Consider the following 20,652-nt stretch of genomic DNA (forward strand, 5'->3'; position numbering starts at 1 on the left):
CATTCAAATGCTCTCAAATTTGGCACGGGCATCACACACTCTATCATCTTTCTCCAAAATCTTTTTTGTTTTTTTATTTATTTAGTATTTTTAACAAAAAAACACTCCCGGCTCACGTGAACCAGGGAGCCAAACGCCCCTCTCTAGTAGAGATTTCAAATTTCGTGCCATACCAAATGGAGTGTTTCCCCCTGACAAGTGGGTCCCACAATGTCAGGAAGAGGGAGGCTTGTGGCCTGCGGCGGGACACAGGCAAAGTGAGTCAGGATCCCAGCGGCGTCATCCTCTTCCTTATCACCATCACTCGGGCTGAGTTAGCGGCGCGCCCAAGGAAGAAACGGAGAACCAAAACAATGGCCGCTCTCCGCCACCTCGCCGGCGCCACCCACAACCACCGCATCGCGGCCAACTCCTCCTCCCTCTTCGACCTCCAGCGGCCGCCTTCCTGCCTCGCCGCGGCGCGACCCCTCAGCCTCGCGCCCCTCCGCTCCCGCTTCACCCGTGAGTGACCCTCTCTCCTCTCTCCTCGACCTAAGCTTTCTTTCTAGGAGATATCATAGTGTGTTCCGCTTCAGGGCTTTACGCGCTGTCCAGCAACGACATCAAGGTGGGGTTCAACCTGGAGGTGGACGGCGCGCCGTGGAAGATTCTTGGTAACATCCAAAATCATATTCCTCTACATATGGTTGGTTCTGGGTGGATATGCTAGTGAACGTAGTGCCCCTTCTTTCACCTGAAGGCCCCATTGCATAATCTGAGAAATTCAGTGAATGTACCTCCTCTTTGCTTAGCCCAACGGTTAGTTATTTGTTTTATTATAGTTCCAAAAACTGTGTAAGCAGGGTCAATTTGGCACCTCGACATATTCCTGTGTTTGTCTTTAAAAAAACAAAACATATTCCTGTGTTATCACTCAGTAGCATTTTCCCAGAATATCTGTGGAAGTTCTTGTTTTATAGTTTTAAGGGCCGTGCAGAGGCCAGGGGTATGACCGCCTTTTCGAGATTTATTTTTTTAGTTTTTAGGAGAACGTATTCACTTATGTTAGTTTAATCTAAAATATCTGTAAATAATTCACTGCTACATGTCCTTATTTTCCCTTCTGGAGTATGTGTCACCTACTCACCTCTCAATGCACCCTCAGTGCTAGCTATGTTTCTTCAAATCTCTGTAGTGAAATGGTACAAGACACTGAACCCTTGTGAACTGAGTTTTAAAGTTTTAGTTAAGTGCTTAATTCAAGCAAAATTATAACTACAAGGGGCCAGCTAAAGATAAATTCTACACATGGAAAGCAATGGCTGAATGGTCGTCCATTTAGTATATTATAACATTGTTCTATATTTCATACTAGGGGTGCGTGGAAGCTAGCTATCCATGTGCCAAAACCATGAGTTGGTTGCGACATCTTATGGGTTTCAGCTGTAGCCTACCCCAACTTGTTTGGGACCAAAGGCTTTGTTGTTGTTGTTCTATATTTAGTACAATCAATGTGAGAAGCTTCTATATGAACTTTTCCCCCTCCATGCAACAACAGAGTTTCTCCATGTCAAACCTGGAAAAGGTGCCGCTTTTGTGAGGACAAAAATGCGCAATTATATCACTGGCAACACAGTTGAGAAAACCTTTCGAGCTGGAAGTACGGTAATCTGAGCAGAAACTCGCTTTTCAGAATCTGATGCTGCATTTAGCAATTCCTTTTTTACATCTGTAATTCTGTATTTGTACTCGTTAGTTAATCAAACTAGATGATAACCCGTGTGTTGTTCCGGGGATTGGTTGAAATATTTTTTAATAAAATTTAAAATAGAAATAATATATTGTATTTAATTATTATATAGTTGTAAATATATAGAGAATATAAGTAGAATTTCTCATGCATGTTAAGAGAGATATAATTAGTGTAATTGATGAGGTGGCATGTGTGGTGAGTTGGGATATGTGCATGTTGAGAGAGAATATAAACTACTCCCGCTGTTCACTTTTATAAGACATTTTAGATAGTTCAGACAGCTCCCAAAACAGTTGAAAATCAGCTGTCTGTAACATCTTATAAAAAGGATCGGAGGGAGTGCCATTTACCATGCATGTTCAGAGAAAAAATTAGTGGCGTGATGAGGTGGCATGTGTGCATGTTGAGAGAATTGAGATAGTGGGGATCAACTATTTAGGCATATGTAGGATACTGACTTATCTCATCACTTCATCAGTTGAGGAATTATTATACTTCTCATTTATATCACAGCGCATTGTAGTTATACACTTACCACTTTCCTACACTTTCAGATCCAGGAAGCTTCTATTTCAAAGGAAACCAAACAATTCACCTACAAGGATGGCTCCCAGTTTGTGTTCATGGATTTGGTAGGTACATCTATTTGACTCAAATATGTCATGACCAATGTTTCTTTCTCGATTCTGTTTGTTTTCACGCTAGGGGCTGGAATAACCGGTTGCCTGGAAATCTTGGTTATTTTTCACCCAAAATCAATCAAACAAACTTTGATTAAAAAAATGAATTCGAACAAATTTTATCCAGTACTGTCTGGTACTTTTTTTTCTACCTGGGTGGCCGAAAGAACCAGTAACCGGTCTGTTACCAGAAATTCCGACCGCAATTGAGAACCTTGGTCATGACACAATTGCCTGCCACCTGCTTATATGTTTCATATGTCTACCTCATTGCACATGCTGTAAGTGATGAGCTGATTTTGGACAGTTAGGAAGCTAGAGTAAGCCAGTAACTACAGGAGTTTATGTTACGTGGATAACTATGTACTGAGTTATGCACAGATTGCTGAAGAAAAAAATGTAGACATGTGGCACTATTATTAGAGGATGATGAAGTTGCATGATAAGGAATTATGAGCCAAATTAAGGTGAACTCTCCAAATTTATCATATTTTGATGAAATTATGAGCCGGAATTTTCCCAGATGTTTCGATCCAATAATGCAATTCTGGTCTAAGGATGGCAGTTTTAAGCATGGGTTTGGATATCCGGTAGCTGAGACGCAGCCCATGGGTAACCCAATTAATCATGGAGGTTATGGGTATAATTGCTTGCCCATGGGTTGCCCACCGCTCATCCGATTAACATTTTAATAATTAAGTAAAAATAATATAGTAAAAATAATATTTCATATTACATGTGTGTCATCAGAGATATATCACATATATAATTATAAACCCTACCTCCGTCATCATAATATGTTGTGGTTATTGTATACATAATTGTTGAGCTTATTTGCTATGTTTGAGTCGTTATTTGTACATGCTGAGAAGAACCGGTGGGTAGCCAATGGCAAGGATATCCATCGGGTATGGGCACGATTTTCTAACAATGGAAATCTTCATGGGCGGGTGACAAGCACCACCGTGGGCTTGGGGATGGATATCTTCATGGGCGGGTGATCCATTGCCATCATTCTCCTTTAAATAAAAATGATCCAATTTCATTGAAGGGAGCCTGAAATCCTGCTCGTCACGCACTAGCTAAAATCAAACTTAACAAGTAGAAACCAGTTTGAAATGAGGTGTCCTTTTTTTTGACGGGTTGAAATGAGGTGTCCTTTGTGTGCAGACAACCTCAAATACAGAATAAACGATCTGTTATTCTCAACCAATCATCATCACTTATTAGCGATCGGTATTGTGCATTCTTCAAGTGTACAACTGTTCTCATCATAATTTACCTTTCCAGACATCCTTTGAAGAAAGCCGTTTAAACGAGTCAGATGTTGGCGACAGGCAGAAGTGGTTGAAAGAAGGAATGGACTGCACTTTGTTATACTGGAATGGACGGGTATTTCCTATTATGTGCTATCACCTTCTCATTTTTTCCGATACTGTGCTAGTTAGTTTTACTGTATATCCGTGCACACTACATTACTGTTGGACACTGACGGTATTAAATTTTGCAGATCATTGATTTTGATCTCCCCATCACTGTTAGGCTGACCGTAACCGAGGCTGATCCAGGGCAAGGTGACAGTGCACAAGGTACAGAGAGTACTTTATCTTGCAGATATAACCTGCTGCACCTGTTCTAAGAGTTTATTTAGCAGTGTCGTACAACGAAAAGTGATCCCATTATGTCTGAGGCATCTTTTGCACTCAGGCGAGCATATCATTTGGTAGAGGCCGCTTGTCTAAACGTTGACGTTTCTTTTCTACTCCCTCCGTCCCATAATATAAGAGCGTTTTTGACACTACACTAGTAGTGAAGAAGTCTCAAGAGCCATTTATGTTCATGTTACTATTGGTTAGTCGCCAAGATCTTGGACAATATCTCTCTTAGTATTGTTTCCTGGTTTTTCAACTTTAGAAGAGACCTCTTGCTTCTATCTTATAGAATGAAGGATGAGCTTGCATCCTCTCTCAGATTCTGGCTTGATCAGGTTGATGATCCCTAGAGCTGGTTAACGCCATCTGAATTATCTGCTTATACCTTGTTTCGCAGGAGGAACAAAGCCTGCAACTCTGGAAACAGGAGCTGTTGTCAATGTGCCGTCTTTCGTTGATGTAGGCGATGATGTCCTAATTGACTCGAGAACCGGGCAGTATATGAGCCGGGCATAGAGTGGAAGTGGATACCAGATGAGATGCCAACAGTGAAGAGCTAGTTTTCTTGTCCCCCCATTTTTGGTTTAATTATCCGTTGAAAAGTTCACAACAGTGTCTCCTTTTTTCTCTCATTATCATACTGGGACCATCTACACCGGGCGTGAAATTCTATGGAAAATTTCTGAACTGGGCCCCTTTCTCCTTGAGCTGACAATGTGTAGTCTTAACATGGAATGTACAGTGCAGTGCAGGAATACCTTAGCAGCTAACAAACGGTGAATGTCGAAACAAAGTACACGTTAGAAAATGTATATGTGGCCTAAGCTGGTACAGTTGCGCGGAAGGTCGGTCATCCGTCCAGTCTAGAACCTGTCGCCGTATCTGAAGAAGACGGATCCCGTGCCGGCGTTGTGGTCGACGGCGTACTCCGCCCGGAGCGGGCCAAGCCGGACGCCCACGCCATACGACGATCCCTGGCCGGCGCGCCGGAAGAACTCCGTGGGGTTCCCCTTGACGTCCTTGGAGCTCCCGAGGTCGGTGCCATGCTCGGCAAAAGCGTAAACGTGCGTGTTCTTCATCACGGGGACAGGGATGCGCACCTCCGTCGCGACCTGCATGCATACACGGTTAACAGCAGCATCGGAAATGCTCTGGTCCAAGTCGAAACCGAACAGAAACAGATTCAGCAGCTAACCTCGAGAAGGTTCCTACAGGCGCCGAGTTCGCCCATGCCGTAGCCCCTGACCGAGTGAGGCCCTCCGAGGGCGAACGCGTCGTAGCTCGGCAGGTCCCCCACGCATCCGGCGTAGCGGCCATGGGCGACGAGAACGGCCGGCGGCGGCTTCCCGGCTCCCTTCTCTTGCTTGTTTAGGTTCACGAACTTCGTGACCGTCAGCTGATGGCGGTTGAAGAACGGGTTCCTGCTCCCGATGCCCAGGCCCTGGTCCACCTGCGACACAAGAGAATTTACTTGGTTCACCATTGGAGAACTTATTTACTGAACCTGGATTTTACTCCTACAAAACAATTTTTTTTCCTACAAAACTTTGGGAGTAAATTAACTGCATTTCTTCTTGCCAAAACCTGACGACGAACAGCCTTCTATAGAATAATGCACTTTTCTAGGACAATAAAAAACAATGGTTTTATTTATGAAACTACCCCTTGAAAGTGTAGTTCTTTGAATCATTTGTGAAAACAGAAAGTCTTAATAATTTACTCATTAACCACTTAAGCCATACCTGGAAGATGCATCTGTCACCGATGGTCTCACCGTTGACGAACTCCGTGTTATCCCGGGTCACATTGGCATGAAGAAACGCCATCCGGTCCACGCCGGTGCCGCTGAACGTCGTGGGGGGGCCATCCATGCCAAGGGCACCGGTGGCCTTCGTCCGGAGCCCATGTGTGCACACATCATTGCTCTCATCACGCGTCGTGATCTCCTCCAGCACGAGGCCATACGTGAACTTGCTCTGCTTTGTGAGGTTCTGCGAATCCATTATCGGTTTTATTTTAATTCGTTAACTCATCCACATAAATGTGGATATGATTCATGAAAAGGAGTCATTTGAGTGTTCATGGAGATATAAATATGCGAAAGGAGGTACACAATTGACGTGCATCTTACTAATGATTTAGTTCAATAACATGTTATGTGATACACAATCGATGCTGTCGAACTAAATGGAAATAATTGTTGGTCAAATAAGTGTTGGAATGTTTTACATTTCAAAACCGAGGGGGTACTGAATTTGTGCAAACCTCTGTTATGTTAGCTTTGATTCCAACTCTGTCGACCCAGATGGGTGGAGCATCGTCCATGTTGGGGCCGGCGACAAAGACAGGGCTGAGTTTCTTGGTGTTGAAGCAACTGGCTTTGAAGATGCGGTTCCTGCTCCGGTCCTCCACACCGTCCAAGTAAGGATGTGTGTACTCAAGCTTGAATGAAACATCATCCTAGCAACCAAACAAAAACATGGATATATAAGCTTAAATGCATGTCCAGATGTGTGGATATATGCCTCCCTCCTAAGCAAAATTCCTCTGACACCAACCAAGTGACTGTCTCCAAAACTAACCAAAAGCAGCACACAGCAAAACTGAAAACACACTCACTGATCTTACAGAATCATCCATCACCAACTCACCTGAGGGTTGAGCAGGTTGCTCGATGAGAAAGATCCGGCGAGAGATCGGTTCAGGCCACAGATGTTGCGGTGCTCAAACGTCACACCTCCTCCAGGTTGAATGGATGCCTGAAACAAAAAGCCTCCATCAGATACAAATGCATAAGGTTGGGCAACAGGGCTTAAACTACAGTGATGGACATCTCGATTATGAACTTCCCCAGCAATTTTAAGGCAGATTTTAACAAGATACTGTAAAAAAGATTACAAGTATGTAGACACATTACAAGAGTTGGTCGTCCCTGATCCCCTGGTACAAAGTTCCACACTGTCTCCACGTCGGCTGATTTGGGATCTTGTTCTTTGAGCTTGATTTCAACCACTACGCCCCCTTCTTTTGTCTCATCAGGTCGTGGATTCACCTCTATGTTGGAGAATAATCCGAGCGCATTTATGTTCTTCAGAGCTTGTTTCCCCGCCCCAATGTTAAAGATATGACCTGGTCGAAGCTGTAACGGCAGATCAACAGAGACAGGTCAAATCCTCAAATCCATGAAAAAAAGGTTTGTACTGCTTTTCACTGTCTCGGCGTTTTTCTGAATTTGTGTTCAACGACATTGCGATCGAAACAAAAACACATAGTAGTAATTTTTCAACCAAAGAAACACATCTTATCCGTCTGTAATTTTTAGAGCAGTCTTATATTCAAAATTATAGGACTGCTCGAAAAAGAACAGAAGGATCAGATGGTGTTTCTAAATTGGTATGGGACTTGACATGAATTGTGGAAAGTTGATGGTTATGGTGATTAATAACAAGATTATCCTAACTATCATGCTGTTTGTTTGTTTGTTTCATGTAAGTACGTGGTGTTTCCAGTACATATACCTGCTGGGGCAGCTCCCTGTCAATTACAGGGAGCTGGGTGTTCCCCTCGACGACATTGCCGAGCTTGTCTTGGAACTGGTACTCCACCCCGGTTACCTCCCCCTCGACGACCTCGCACAAAACCTCGCCGGCGTCAAGATTCCCGAAGTTGATCACCTGAGCGCACACGAACCCCTCACCGTGGTACCACCTCTGGACGCAGTCCCTGATCCTCTGCAGCAGCCTGGCGCTCACCCGTCCCTGCTTCCTCACCATCTCCACCACCTCCCCGCGCACGGGCTCCGGCAGGATGCACGCCTTGGCCCGCCCGAGCCGCTGCTGATACGCCCTCTCATGCCTCCGCCGGAGCGCAATCTTCTCCCTCTCCGTCATGTCATCGTCCTCGACCTCGTCGGCCTGCGCCGGCAAGAGGCCGCCCACGTTGACGCAGCTGAACCGCTTCGCCGGGGGCCAGAGGGCCTCGGCGTAGGAGACGGTTATGCCGAGGGTGCCGTCGGGCTGGGGCCGGACCGCCTCCACGCTGACGCCGTCGAACATGCCGCACGAGGACAGCGCCTCGAGCTCCCCGAGCAGCTGCGACCGGGTGTACACCTCGCCGGGCCGCAGCGCCGCGCCCTCGAACAGGGGGTCGTCGGGCCCCGTCGTGACGCGCGCGCCCCCGCCGCCGAGCGCGCGGCGGTCGAGGAACCTGACGTCGGAGACCTTGTACCTCTTGGCCCCTTGCAGCCTCGCGAACGGCACCGTCGTCCTGGCCCCGAACTCGTGCGCGTCCCAGTCCCTCGACGGCGGCTTCTCCTCCGCGGCGTGCGCCGCGCCGGCGTTGAAGAGCCACGATAGGAGGCCTCCGAAGCCGCGGCCACCATCTTCGCTGCCGAGGTGAGGAAGACCGGTGCTGCCCGAAGCGGCGGAGATGGCGGACGTGAGGGCCGCGTTGCGGGGGGTCTCGGAGCGGGGCTTTGGGTTGGAGGACGATATGGCTACGGCGGTGAACCCCATTGCGTTGCGCTGTGATCGAGGGTTTTCGTCGGAAAAGTGGGTTTACGGAGCAAGAGGTGGTCATGGATAAGGAGACACCGTGGTCTTCTCGCTTTATATATACACGCTTTATTGGCTATTAATTATTTCTCTAATACTATAAGCTATACTACTTAGAATTGGTGTATTCGCAAAAAAAAAACTACCTAGACTTTTTTTAGAAGAGGTCTTCATGGCTAGCTGTATTGAATTAAAACACGGTTACATCATCCACGAGTTCCCTCATCAACAAATCGAGAGGCTCGTCCAACCAGCTAAAAAAGGACTTATTACGATAACTATGATTAGCTAGCACATGCGCTGCATTATTACATGATCGTAAGCAGTGCTTAAAGATGATCTTTCTAATAGATGAACCAATATCTATGCATTCTGTAAATAAGGCTGCAGCTTCATTCGACCATCTTGTTTGTCCAGAGCATAAATTAATGACTTGAAGAGATTCAGACTCCCATTCTATCCTACTAAACCCAAGGGAATTAGCGAATAGTAAAGGAGTGCCTAGAACTCATTTAGATGAGATATAATTTTGTTTCATTCACCTTGAAAACGAAAACGAAAACAACCCACGTCAGCACACACGCATCTTATAGCATCACATTCGATGGCTATAAAAGGTGAATGAGACCAAACTATATCTCATCTAGATGAGTTCTAGCAAAACTGAATAGTAATCCATCTTTCTTGGCCATTGCCTCCGTGGTGATCTGCAATAGCAATGAATTTGCAGTGAACCGCAATAAAGTTTCCCCTGTTGTTTCTGAGAATAGCTGCAGTTGCACCGATGCCCTCATGTGCAAAAAAAGCTGCCTAGAATTGGTGTCTGATAGCTCGTGGCTTTGTAAGCATAGCAATAATCCATATCCCTAGCTGAGCAAATTAGATTTAAAACAATATCTTTGGTACGCTCGTGCTTCGATGTGGAGCTCACCCCTTCCCATGAAACAGTTGAAAATATGCAGCTAGATGAATCAAACAGCATAATTAAGTGCCCTTATCCGCAAGGTCAAAGGGGCTGATATGATTCGACAATTCCGTGAAGTTATGTATGTAATGATTTCGAACTTTGACTGTACGGTTTAAACATCCTCGCAACAAGGAGTCCACTATGTCTTGGCACTTTGAGTGATTAATCTAGAAATTTACAGAATGTCTTAGTATGCTGTACAATAAGATCGCTACAATCACACATGCCAGACAAAAAATGTTCGTTTCATAAGCCGCTCCGGCGTTGTTCTTCACATCTCAATATGGTGAGAATTACTGGGAATCTCTCCCTGGTTCTCCAGGGGCATGTACTGCGCCATGATGGCGCGGATCTCTGAATCCATGTACCTCTGCGTGCAGAGAAGCAAACCGAGAGTTAGATGATACTGACCTAGATTTGATTTTATGAGTTGCTAATGAACATGTAAGAGGTTGTTCATATCATGTACCCGGATCCGATACTTATACACTGCATATGCTGCAATTCCTACTGCCGCTAGGCCGAAGAAGACGACCCACAGGAAGTTCCAGCCTACCTGTGCTGCTGCACTCTTGCCTGAAAAAGATGAAGAATGACAATTCAGTGTAGTGTCGCTCAAGTACAATGCTTCGACTTCAATCCTACCATTGTACATGCCCTTAGTGCGCCTCAAATAGTGCAAGTCCAGTGCTCTGGCAAACCAGAATGAAGTTTGACATATTTTCTCATCAATGGTATCACATTTCATCACACCTATATATTCTATTCCCTCCGTTTCTAAATACATGTCTATTAGAGATTTCAATATGGATTACATACGGATGTATATAGACGTATTTTAGAGTGTATATTCATTCATTTTGCTCTGTATGTAGTCCACATTGGAATCTCTAAAAAGACATATATTTAGGAACGGAGGGAGTAGAACACAGAAGCGTATCAGTTTGCACCTTGACGAAGAAGGAAGTTAGCCTGCAAATCCAGGTATCTAAAAGCTGAATGAACCAATTTGGCTAGACACAAGTATGCAATTAATTTTTTGAAAAGGAAATTTTATTTCATTTTTCACGGGCTCTGTACCAAGTGGGGTGGATAGATCCACAACTATGCAATTACTGAAGCAATAAAATGTTAGTCGTAAAAGATATGTACATACTTATGCATGTGTCATGCTCCTTCATGTACAGCAAACCTCCACTGCAGCCGCACTCATAGCTTCCCCATGTGTTCTTGCAGTTGCATTCCTTGCACTGGCATGCAGTCCTTTCCTTGCATTCATCAATATCTGTCACAAAAGAGTCACATTAGCAGTTCAGCACCACATCTAAGCAGCAGTGTGACCAGCAATATACGATATGCTATGGCTGTGAAGCCAACCCTAAAGTACATATTCACATCTCTTTTAAACCTGCAAGTTTTGTAGTGTAAAGACTTCCAATGGCCTAACATTCAGTAATTGACTTACCTTCACATTTGTGGATCCCATCGCCTTTGAACCCATCTGGGCACTTACAGCCATCAGCCTGTATGTAGTTAAGCACCAAGAATATGCTTTTAGATCATTTTAACACACTAAGAAGCAGTATGGAAAATTCCTACTGATAACTTACAGTACAAGCAGAGTATGTCCGGCCATTCATGGTTTCTTTCCAACAGCCTCCATTGTTAATCTCACACCGCCCAGCTCCGGAAGCTAAAAGAACAACAGCATATGTTACCAATTAAGAGGTCATAAGGGGCTGCGATGCCATGATTTAGAAGCCAACGCCATGGGACGTTAAACGACAATTGGCAGGTGATACACACAGTTTTGATCAGATTTTTATTTAAACATAGTCCAAAAAGAAGGAAGAAAAGAAATAGTCCTGATTCCTGGTAGTATATACCTTCACAATGAGTATAGCCATCACCAACGAATTTCACACCTTTCACAACTGGACATTCACACACTTTTCCACGGAAAGTGTCCTGCATAACCACCAGCCAAGTATCATATGCGTAAGTTAAAACAGAAAAGGAAAACAACTCAATGACCTATTTACAGAAAGAGATTAACATCAATCGAGATACCTTGCAAGCAGTGATGTTAGCAGCCTTGTCTTGCCAACAGCCACCATTGTTCTCCAAGCACTCATTTGTTTGAATATCTACGGTTTAACATAACATGAACAGTTCAAGAGCAAGAGACTCTTTCAGCATAAATTGTGGGGAAGGTAGTGAAATCAATGTACCAACCTTCACTCAAGCAAACAGCTGGCTCAGTGGTTTCACGAAATCCAGCACAAAGTGCTTTAAGAACTGCTCCTTTGTCAAGTTTCCCTGATAAACAAAACTCAGCTAAGCAACACAGAATCTCAAACAAAAACAAAACTGGTAACTGTAATGAGTAGAACTTCGAAGAGCACACACCTCTGTACTGTCTATTGTTAATTACAAGAGTTGGTAAGATGGTGACATCACCACGAGAGCCCTTGCCAATCTACGCAAAATGGTATAGGATGTTACATTGAGATCTGAGATCACCAATCATACGAATATGAATATAAAAAATTGCACATAAGTACTAACCTGTGCGTCCTGTTCAGCTTTCAAAACAGGATTTTCTTCATCAGCATCTGGATCACCAATACATTTATCTATTGCTTTGTGATCAAGGCCTGGAAATTATAAACTTATTCAGTACAACTATTGCACCTCAGAGTAGAAAATAATAAGGTATATACAAACAAATGTACCAAGTGATGTGATAACTGCATCAGCACATTCCTTGGTGTACTTCATTTCTTTCATTGGGCATCGAACTGCAAAATCAGTCACATAATCCCACCACAACCAGGGTTTCTTGCTCTCCTTAGCAACTTTATAAACACAGACTTGGCGTAAATTTTGTACTACTACATCTTTCCCATCATACCCTTTGCTGAAATCCTGTTCCGGATCAGGTGCACAATACCTCCCATGGTTGATACACTGCGATTTGCACTGCTTACTTAAAGTGTAGGCCTCTGGGCAATACCATGTAATGTAATGCGGAGTGAACTGTGTGTATCCCTTCTTCTCAAGTATCTGGGCTGCTCCTTTAAAGCTCTTGACGAAATCAATCTGGCTATCACATTTTGGACCACATTCGTCGTTACTGTTAGTCCAGAATTCGTACTCAACACGCTCATCGGGGTGGGGCAGAGACTCCCTCCAATCCAAGTTTACATTAACCATTTCTCCATTATCGATAGTTTTCTTGAGCCTATCCCCGAAGCTTTTGGATATTAGCGCCGAGGGGATGGTGATGTTCTCTAAATATTCCACCCTTCCACTCTCTTCAGGCGTGTCCATCGTGATTAAAGGTTCATCCCTGTCATCGGCAACAAGGATCGCCGCTGCACCTGCATTTTGCGCATTCCATGCCTTCTTTGTGAAGTAGCAATCTATATAGAACAACAAAACCATGTTATGTAATCAGTCTTTAAAACATCATGTAGTGTAATCCAAATTAACCGTGTAGAATGTGACGTTGCAAAGCAAACAAGATGTCCAACAATAATTGGCTGAGAACAAAATCAGTAAAACAAGTCAGTGAGGTAGCCACTATAATATCCACGAGGGCCTTGGTCAAAGATTTGGTCGTTGTACCAAACTTGGTCAATAACTATTCAGCTTAATCACATCATCGCTTGGCAAGATGCAATAATTAACTCGGACGTGGTTAAATAAAATGCGCAGCCTATCTAATAGGACCAATCGACACACACATGCAGAACTAGCAGCAGCAAAAACGAAGAAGCGGTTATGTTCCCTCACCTCCCCTGTCGACGAGCAGGAAGGTGGGCAGCGCCCCGGGCCTGGCCTTGAAGGAAACATCGAAGTCATCGAACCCCTTGCAGGCCTTCCGGTTGGCCTTGGGGTAGGCCACGACGCCGACCATGGTGCCGCCGTACTGCGGCACGCCGAAGTTGCCGATGGCGCACTCGTAGGCGCCCTTGAGCGCCTCCGGCGCCGTCACCCTGAGGCTGTTCTTCTCCACAACGAACCGCGCGTCGCATCCGCCGCACCACAGGAGCGCCGCCGCCCACACCAGCGTTAGCAGCAGCGGCGGCGGCGGGGACGCCATCGCGCGGGGGCAGAAACGGTGCCTCAGGTGCGCTCTGATTGAGCGGTTTGTCCAAGCTCGCGATCCGCGGAACCCGGCACGCCGGAAGGAGCAGATTGGTTTGGGCGTGTGCAATGTGTCTATGGCGGTGCTGCTGCTTGGATGGAGAGTAGTCGGGAAGTTGGGGAAGGCGACGGAGGTGGACGGCGAAGTCTCGCGAACACGTGAGGAACGTGTAGCGTTTTCTTGTTCTTTCTCGTTTGTTTTATTTTTTGATCGAGGGGATTTTTTCCTCTTTTATTTTTACGCTTGAAGACCCCTCCCCCTTGCTCATTTATAATCATCGGTACATCGTTGACAGCAAAAGGATCAGACCCTCCAGGTGCAGCGATTCGGTGCCCGCGCTCATCTGCACCTGATCAAAAAATAATTCAAGAAAAAAATCCAACAATTCCAAAAAAATGCATGGTAAATATTTAATTTGTATGGTCTCTAATTTTCAGATCATTTGGACAACTGAGTAGCACTCAGCAAAAAAGACAAATCTGTTCAGAACAGTACATAACCAGTAGACTTTTTTTACAAACCCATAATTTATCTCTTTTGCCAAGAGCTGCCCGGCTGTCCGAATGATCTGAAAATTGAAGAGTAACTCACACATCAAATTATCTACCATGCAAAAATAGGAATTTTTTGAATTTCTCTAGTATTTATTTTGATTTTTTGTCTTCATCGCGGGTGCAGATGAGCCTGGGCTAAAAAATGGATATTCGCAAACCCTCTTGCCTTGTTTGGTTGCCCGGGATCCCCGCTATTTCCCTAGGTCAAAGAACCATGGGACGAGTTGGCCTAAGGAGATGGCCCGCGTCATTTGGACTGTGTCATTGAAGAGGTAGCCCCGCACGACCCACGTTATTCCCACGGGGAGGAAAACCATGATACGTCTCCAACGTATCTATAATTTTTTATTGTTCCATGCTGTTATATTATCATTTTTGGATGTTTTACAATCATTTTATATCATTTTTTGGTACTAACCTATTGACATAGTGCCCAGTGTCAGTTGATGTTTTCTGCATATTTTTTACATCGCACGAAATCAATATCAAACGGAGTCCAAACGCAACAAAACTTTTTGTGGATTTTTTTGGACCAGAAGACATCCAGTGGGCCAAAGAAGTACCGAAGAGGGAGCCCGAGGTGAGCACAAGACACCAGGGCGCGCCTGGGCCTCCCGCACCGCCTCTTTGCTCTATAAATACCCCAATATTCCAGAAACCCTAGGAGAGTCGACGAAAATCAATTCCAGCCACCGTAAGTTCCAGAACCACCAGATCCAATCTAGACACCATCACGGAGGGGTTCATCATGTCCATTGGTGCCTCTCCGATGATGCGTGAGTAGTTCATTGTAGACCTACGATTCCGTAGTTAGTAGCTAGATGGCTTTCTCTCTCTCTTTTGATTCTCAATACAATGGTCTCTTGGAGATCCATATGATGTAACTCTTTTTGCGGTGTGTTTGTTGGGATCCGATGAACTTTGAGTTTATGATCAGGTCTATCTTTTTATCTATGAAAGTTATTTGAGTCTTTTTTGATTTCTTATATGCATGATTACTTATAGCCTTGTATTTCTTCTCTGATATTTGGGTTTTGTTTGGCCAACTTGATCTACTTATCTTGCAATGGAAAGAGGTGCTTTGTGATAGGTTCGATCTTATGGTGCTTGATCCCAGTGACAGAAGAGGAACTGACACGTATGTATCATTGCTATTAAGGATAACAAGATGGGGTCTATTTCTACATAAATAGATCTTGTCTACATCATGTCATCGTTCTTATTGCATTACTCCGTTTCTCCATGAACTTAATACACTAGATGCATGCTGGATAGCGGTCGATGTGTGGAGTAATAGTAGTAGATGCAGGCAGGAGTCGGTCTACTAATCTTGGACGTGATGCCTATATAATGATCGTTGCCTGGATATTATCATGATTATTTGAAGTTCTATCAATTGCCCAACAATAATTCATTTACCCACCGTTTGTTGTTTTTCTCGAGAGAAGCCACTAGTGAAATCTACGGCCCCCGGGTCTCTCCTTTATTATATTTGCCTTCGCGATCTATTTTTATTTGCTTTTATTTTCAGATCTATTAAACCAAAAATAAAAAATACCTTGCTGCACTTTATTTTATTTGAGATCTATTTATCCCATCTATCATATTTTTATCCCGTCCGCTTGCCAATTTCTGGCGCCGTTGCCCGAAAGGGATTGACAAACCCCTTTAATACGTCGGGTTGCGAGTATTTGTTATTTGTGTGCAGGTGTCATTCACGTTGTGTTGCGTGGTTCTCCTACTGGTTCGATAACCTTGGTCTCATCACTGAGGGAAATACCTATCATTGTTGTGCTGCATCATCCCTTCCTCTTTGGGGAAATACCGACGTAGTTCAAGCAAACATCAAAAGGAATTTCTGGCGCCGTTGCCGGGGAGACATCATCAACATCTACCAGGTTCCTAATCACAAATCTCATCTCCTTGCAATTTACATTATTTGCCATTTGCCTCTCGTTTTCCTCTCCCCCACTTCACAGAAATTTGTCGTTTTATTCGCCCTCTTTTTCGTTCGCCATTTTCTTGACGGATCTATTCGTGTTCTTGCTTTCTAGTCATAATGGCTAGCGTGACTACTCCTCCTTTGTCACCAGATTTTGAAGTTTTATACTTCAAGCAACGACAAGGAGAAAATTTGAAAGATGTGTGGTATAGGCTAATGGAATCCTATCGTGTTTGCAACCTAAAGGGAGACGCAAAGATTTTGCTTCGTAATTTTTACATAGGATTGGCTTTGCATCATAGACAACTCTTAGATTTTGCAGCTAAAGGGAATTTTATCGAGCTTGATGCCAATGCTGCCCATGAAAGTTTAGAAGGAATTCTGGGGGTTCCACCTCAAAAGAAGGGGTTTTCTTTCACCCCAGAGGGAGTTCAAATGTTGGAAAACTTGGTGATTTGCACAAACATATGGTTGAATTGCAAAAATATAACGAACCCCTCAAACATATTAATGGTAGTATCAATCGCATGAATACCTTGATTACTCTCTGTAATAAGCGATTGGATATTTTAGATCTAAAGATGGTGTCTTTTCCTGAAAATTTAGGGAAGCGCAAAGAGCCTCCCGGGTTTGAGAAATCCCTTACAAAAGTTGCCAAAACTATGAATGAAAATACTTAGATCCTTGCTTTATGCCTAGATAGGGGCGTAAAACGATAGCGCTTGTTGGGAGGCAACCCAATCAATAAAATTTATTTTTTCCTTTTGCTTTCTGTTCTTGAGTGTTTGCACAATTATGCTCCTATTATGATTGTGTGTTTTGTCTTTTAATTAGTGTTTGTGCAAAGCAAAGCCTTTAGGATCATGTTGGGTGATAGTTGATTTGATCTTACTGAAAAACAGAAACTTTTGCGCTCACGAAAATAATTCTCATTTTTAACAGAAGCGTGATAAAAATACCAATTCTTTTTGCAGAAGATTAATATACAAATTTCTCATGTTGTCCTAATTTTTCAGAATTTAATATCCAGATTGCTATAGACTCTTCTGTTTTTTTACAAACTCCGTTTTCTTTGCATTGTGTGCTTGTTTTGATGATTCTATGGTTTTCTTTGGAGAGTTTTTGCCATAGAAAAGTTGGAATACAGTAGATATAATGCAAAAACAAAATATTAATGGGTTTGCAACAATACTTATAGTAGTGATTTGCTTTCTTATACTAACGGATCTCACGAAGGTTTTGTTGAGTTTGTGTGATTGAAGTTTTCAAGCTTTGGGTGATGTTACGATGGATGAAGGAATAAGGAGTAAGAAGAGCCTAAACTTGGGGATGCCCATGGCATCCCAAGGTATTATCCAAAGAGAAGCAAGCAACTAAGCTTGGGGATGCCCGAGTGGCATCCCCTCTTTCTTCTAACGACCATCGGTATTTTACTCGGAACTATATTTTTATTCGTCACATACTATGAGTTTTGCTTGGAGCATCTTGTATGATATGAGTCTTTGCTTGTTTTGCTCTTTGTTTTAAGTCATGAATCCTTGTTGGACACACCTATTTGAGAGAGCCAAAATTATGCCATGACTTGTTAGAATTGCTCTCCATACTTCACTTAAATCTTTATGAGCAATGGAATTGCTCTAGTGCTTCACTTATATCTTTTTGAGCACGGTGTGCTTTAGTATTTTTGAAGAAATGCTCTCATGCTTCACTTAGATTTATTTGAGAGTTAGTATTTTTTTTAAGATTCTGTCTTGCTTCACTTAAATTAATTTTAAAGAAAGAAATATTATGCTCATGATCTTCACTTATATTTGTTTAAGCTTATCAAAAGCAACACTTGAAAATTAGTCCCAAAGTGATAGATATCCAAGAAGGATATAATAAAAACTTTCATGAAGATCATTGGACAAAATAAACTTGATTCCTTGTAATAGTTTTGAGATATGATGATGTGATATGTGAGTCATGTTGATGAGTAATTATGCTTTAGTAAGAATATTGGTGTTAAGGTTTGTGATTCCCTATGCAAGCACGAAAGTCAATAGTTATGCAATGAAATTATATCCTACTTGTGGTGCATTATTCGGTGTTAATTATGTTGTTATATTATCATTCTTGGATGTTTTACAATCATTTTATAATCATTTTATATCATTTTTTGATACTAAGCTATTGACATAGTGCCCAGAGTCAGTTGTTGTTTTCTGCATATTTTTTACATCGCAGGAAATCAATATCAAACGGAGTCCAAACGCAGCGAAATTTTTGTGGATTTTTTTGGACCAGAAGACATCCAGTGGGCCAAATAAGTATTGAAGAGGGAGCCCGAGGTGAGCACAAGACACCAGGGCGCGCCCTGGTGGGTTGTGCCCACCTCGGTGCCTCCCGCACCGCCTCTTTGCTCTATAAATACCCCAATATTCCAGAAACCCTAGGAGAGTCGACGAAAATCAATTCCAGCCGCCGCAAGTTCCAAAACCACCAGATCCAATCTAGAAACCATCACGGAGGGGTTCATCATGTCCATTGGTGCCTCTCCGATGATGCGTGAGTAGTTCATTGTAGACCTATGGGTCCGTAGTTAGTAGCTAGATGGCTTTCTCTCTCTCTCTTTTGATTCTCAATACAATGGTCTCTTGGAGATCCATTTGATGTAACTCTTTTTGCGGTGTGTTTCTTGGGATCCGGTGAACTTTGAGTTTATGATCAGATCTATCTTTTTATCCATGAAAGTTATTTGAGTCTTCTTTGATCTCTTATATGCACGATTGCTTATAGCCTCGTATTTCTTCCCTGATATTTGGGTTTTGTTTGGCCAACTTGATCTATTATCTTGCAATGGGAAGAGGTGCTTTGTGATGGGTTCGATTGTACGGTGCTTGATCCCAGTGACAGAAGGGGAACCGACACGTATGTATCGTTGCTATTAAGGATAACAAGATGGGGTCTATTTCTACATAAATAGATCTTGTCTACATCATGTCATCGTTCTTATTGCATTACTCCGTTTCTCCATGAACTTAATACACTAGATGCATGCTGGATAGCGGTCGATGTGTGGAGTAATAGTAGTAGATGTAGGCAGGAGTCGGTCTACTAATCTTGGACGTGATTGCTATATAATGATCATTGCCTGGATATCGTCAGGATTATTTGAAGTTCTATCAATTGCCCAACAGTAATTCGTTTACCCACCGTTTGCTATTTTTCTCGAGAGAAGCCACTAGTGAAATCTACGGCCCCCGGGTCTCTTCTTTATTATATTTGCCTTCGCGATCTATTTTTATTTGCTTTTATTTTCAGATCTATTAAACCAAAAATACAAAAATACCTTGCTGCACTTTATTTTATTTGAGATCTATTTATCCCATCTATCATATTTTATCCCGTTCGCTTGCCAATTTCTAGCTCCGTTTCCCGAAAGGGATTGACAACCCCTTTAATACGTCGGGTTGCGAGTATTTGTTATTTGTGTGCATGTGTCGTTCTCGTAGTGTTGCGTAGTTGTCCTACTGGTTCGATAACCTTGGTCTCATAACCGAAGGAAATACCTCCCATTGTTGTGCTGCATCATCCCTTCCTCTTTGGGGAAATACCGACGTAGTTCAAGCAAACATCAAACCACGACCCTAGAGGTTGGGGAGGAAAACCACGGCTCCAGCGAACGACACATGTTGTCGACCAAGATCCAGTGCCCCACCTCCGAGCTCCTCCACCGGCGAAGAAAGTGATGCCCCTGACCCCTTCCACCCCCGGTGCTCATTATCCAAGCTCCACCCCTCCAGCGACAGCGGCGGACAACAATCGTCACCATCCTCCTTCACTAGATCTCCCCTTTGCCTTGAAGTTCCAAACCCTTCCGGCGACGGCGGCTGACAACAACCGTCACCATACTCCTTCACTGGATCTCCCCTCTATCTTGAAATTCCAGACCCTTCCGGCGACAGCAACCGCAACAGTGCTATGAAAAATACCCCATGGATATTTATCACTTATAGCGCCTCTAAATTGTACAAATGCTGAATTTTTGTCCACCACAAGGGGAAATGTGAAGCCCGTACCGGCTCCTTTTGTGCCACCATTGCTTATGACAGTGGTCTCCATTCTACAGTTGAGATAAAACACTCTCTCTGGTTTCATCCTACGATAATTGTGATAAAAACGCCATTATAAGAACACAGTGACCACTAAGCGCATTCAATCAGGGGAAATCGACCTAAAGTAACAGAACAAAGATCTAGGTCAAGATTCAAAGAAACTTCTCGTGCTGGAATCTGCCTTCATGGAGTTTGCGCCGTCTGCGTGGTTGCTTCTTTGAAGGAAATATGCCCTAGAGGCAATAATAAAGTTGTTATTTATATTTCCTTATATCATGATAAATGTTTATTATTCATGCTAGAATTGTATTAACCAGAAACT

General features: G+C 43.4%; 3 protein-coding genes across 3 annotated transcripts; 1 reads left to right on the forward strand and 2 right to left on the reverse strand.

Annotated features, from left to right (window-relative positions):
* Positions 1-245: 245 nt before the first annotated feature.
* Positions 246-4,771, forward strand: LOC123096494 (elongation factor P). The gene is made up of 7 exons (XM_044518234.1): positions 246-501; positions 576-653; positions 1,538-1,644; positions 2,287-2,364; positions 3,703-3,804; positions 3,923-4,001; positions 4,462-4,771. The coding sequence occupies exons 1-7, from the start codon at positions 354-356 to the stop codon at positions 4,578-4,580; spliced, it is 711 nt and encodes a 236-aa protein (XP_044374169.1). The 5' UTR covers positions 246-353; the 3' UTR covers positions 4,581-4,771.
* On the reverse strand, positions 4,732-8,632 carry LOC123096493 (protein TOC75, chloroplastic). Its single transcript, XM_044518233.1, has 7 exons — positions 7,583-8,632; positions 6,982-7,203; positions 6,716-6,823; positions 6,330-6,524; positions 5,807-6,055; positions 5,260-5,514; positions 4,732-5,176 (listed from the first exon to the last, which is right to left on the reverse strand). Exons 1-7 carry the CDS (start codon positions 8,576-8,578, stop codon positions 4,928-4,930), a joined length of 2,274 nt encoding a protein of 757 aa, XP_044374168.1. The 5' UTR covers positions 8,579-8,632; the 3' UTR covers positions 4,732-4,927.
* Positions 8,633-9,649: 1,017 nt separating this feature from the next.
* LOC123096495 (vacuolar-sorting receptor 1) lies at positions 9,650-13,925 on the reverse strand. Its single transcript, XM_044518235.1, has 12 exons — positions 13,383-13,925; positions 12,320-13,009; positions 12,153-12,241; positions 11,994-12,063; positions 11,820-11,903; positions 11,655-11,731; positions 11,471-11,552; positions 11,195-11,277; positions 11,050-11,107; positions 10,741-10,869; positions 10,054-10,160; positions 9,650-9,954 (listed from the first exon to the last, which is right to left on the reverse strand). The coding sequence occupies exons 1-12, from the start codon at positions 13,690-13,692 to the stop codon at positions 9,856-9,858; spliced, it is 1,878 nt and encodes a 625-aa protein (XP_044374170.1). The 5' UTR covers positions 13,693-13,925; the 3' UTR covers positions 9,650-9,855.
* Between the last annotated feature and the right edge of the window lie 6,727 nt (positions 13,926-20,652).

Source organism: Triticum aestivum, chromosome 4D (genome assembly GCF_018294505.1).
Source record: "Triticum aestivum cultivar Chinese Spring chromosome 4D, IWGSC CS RefSeq v2.1, whole genome shotgun sequence".
NCBI classification, from domain to species: domain Eukaryota; kingdom Viridiplantae; phylum Streptophyta; class Magnoliopsida; order Poales; family Poaceae; genus Triticum; species Triticum aestivum.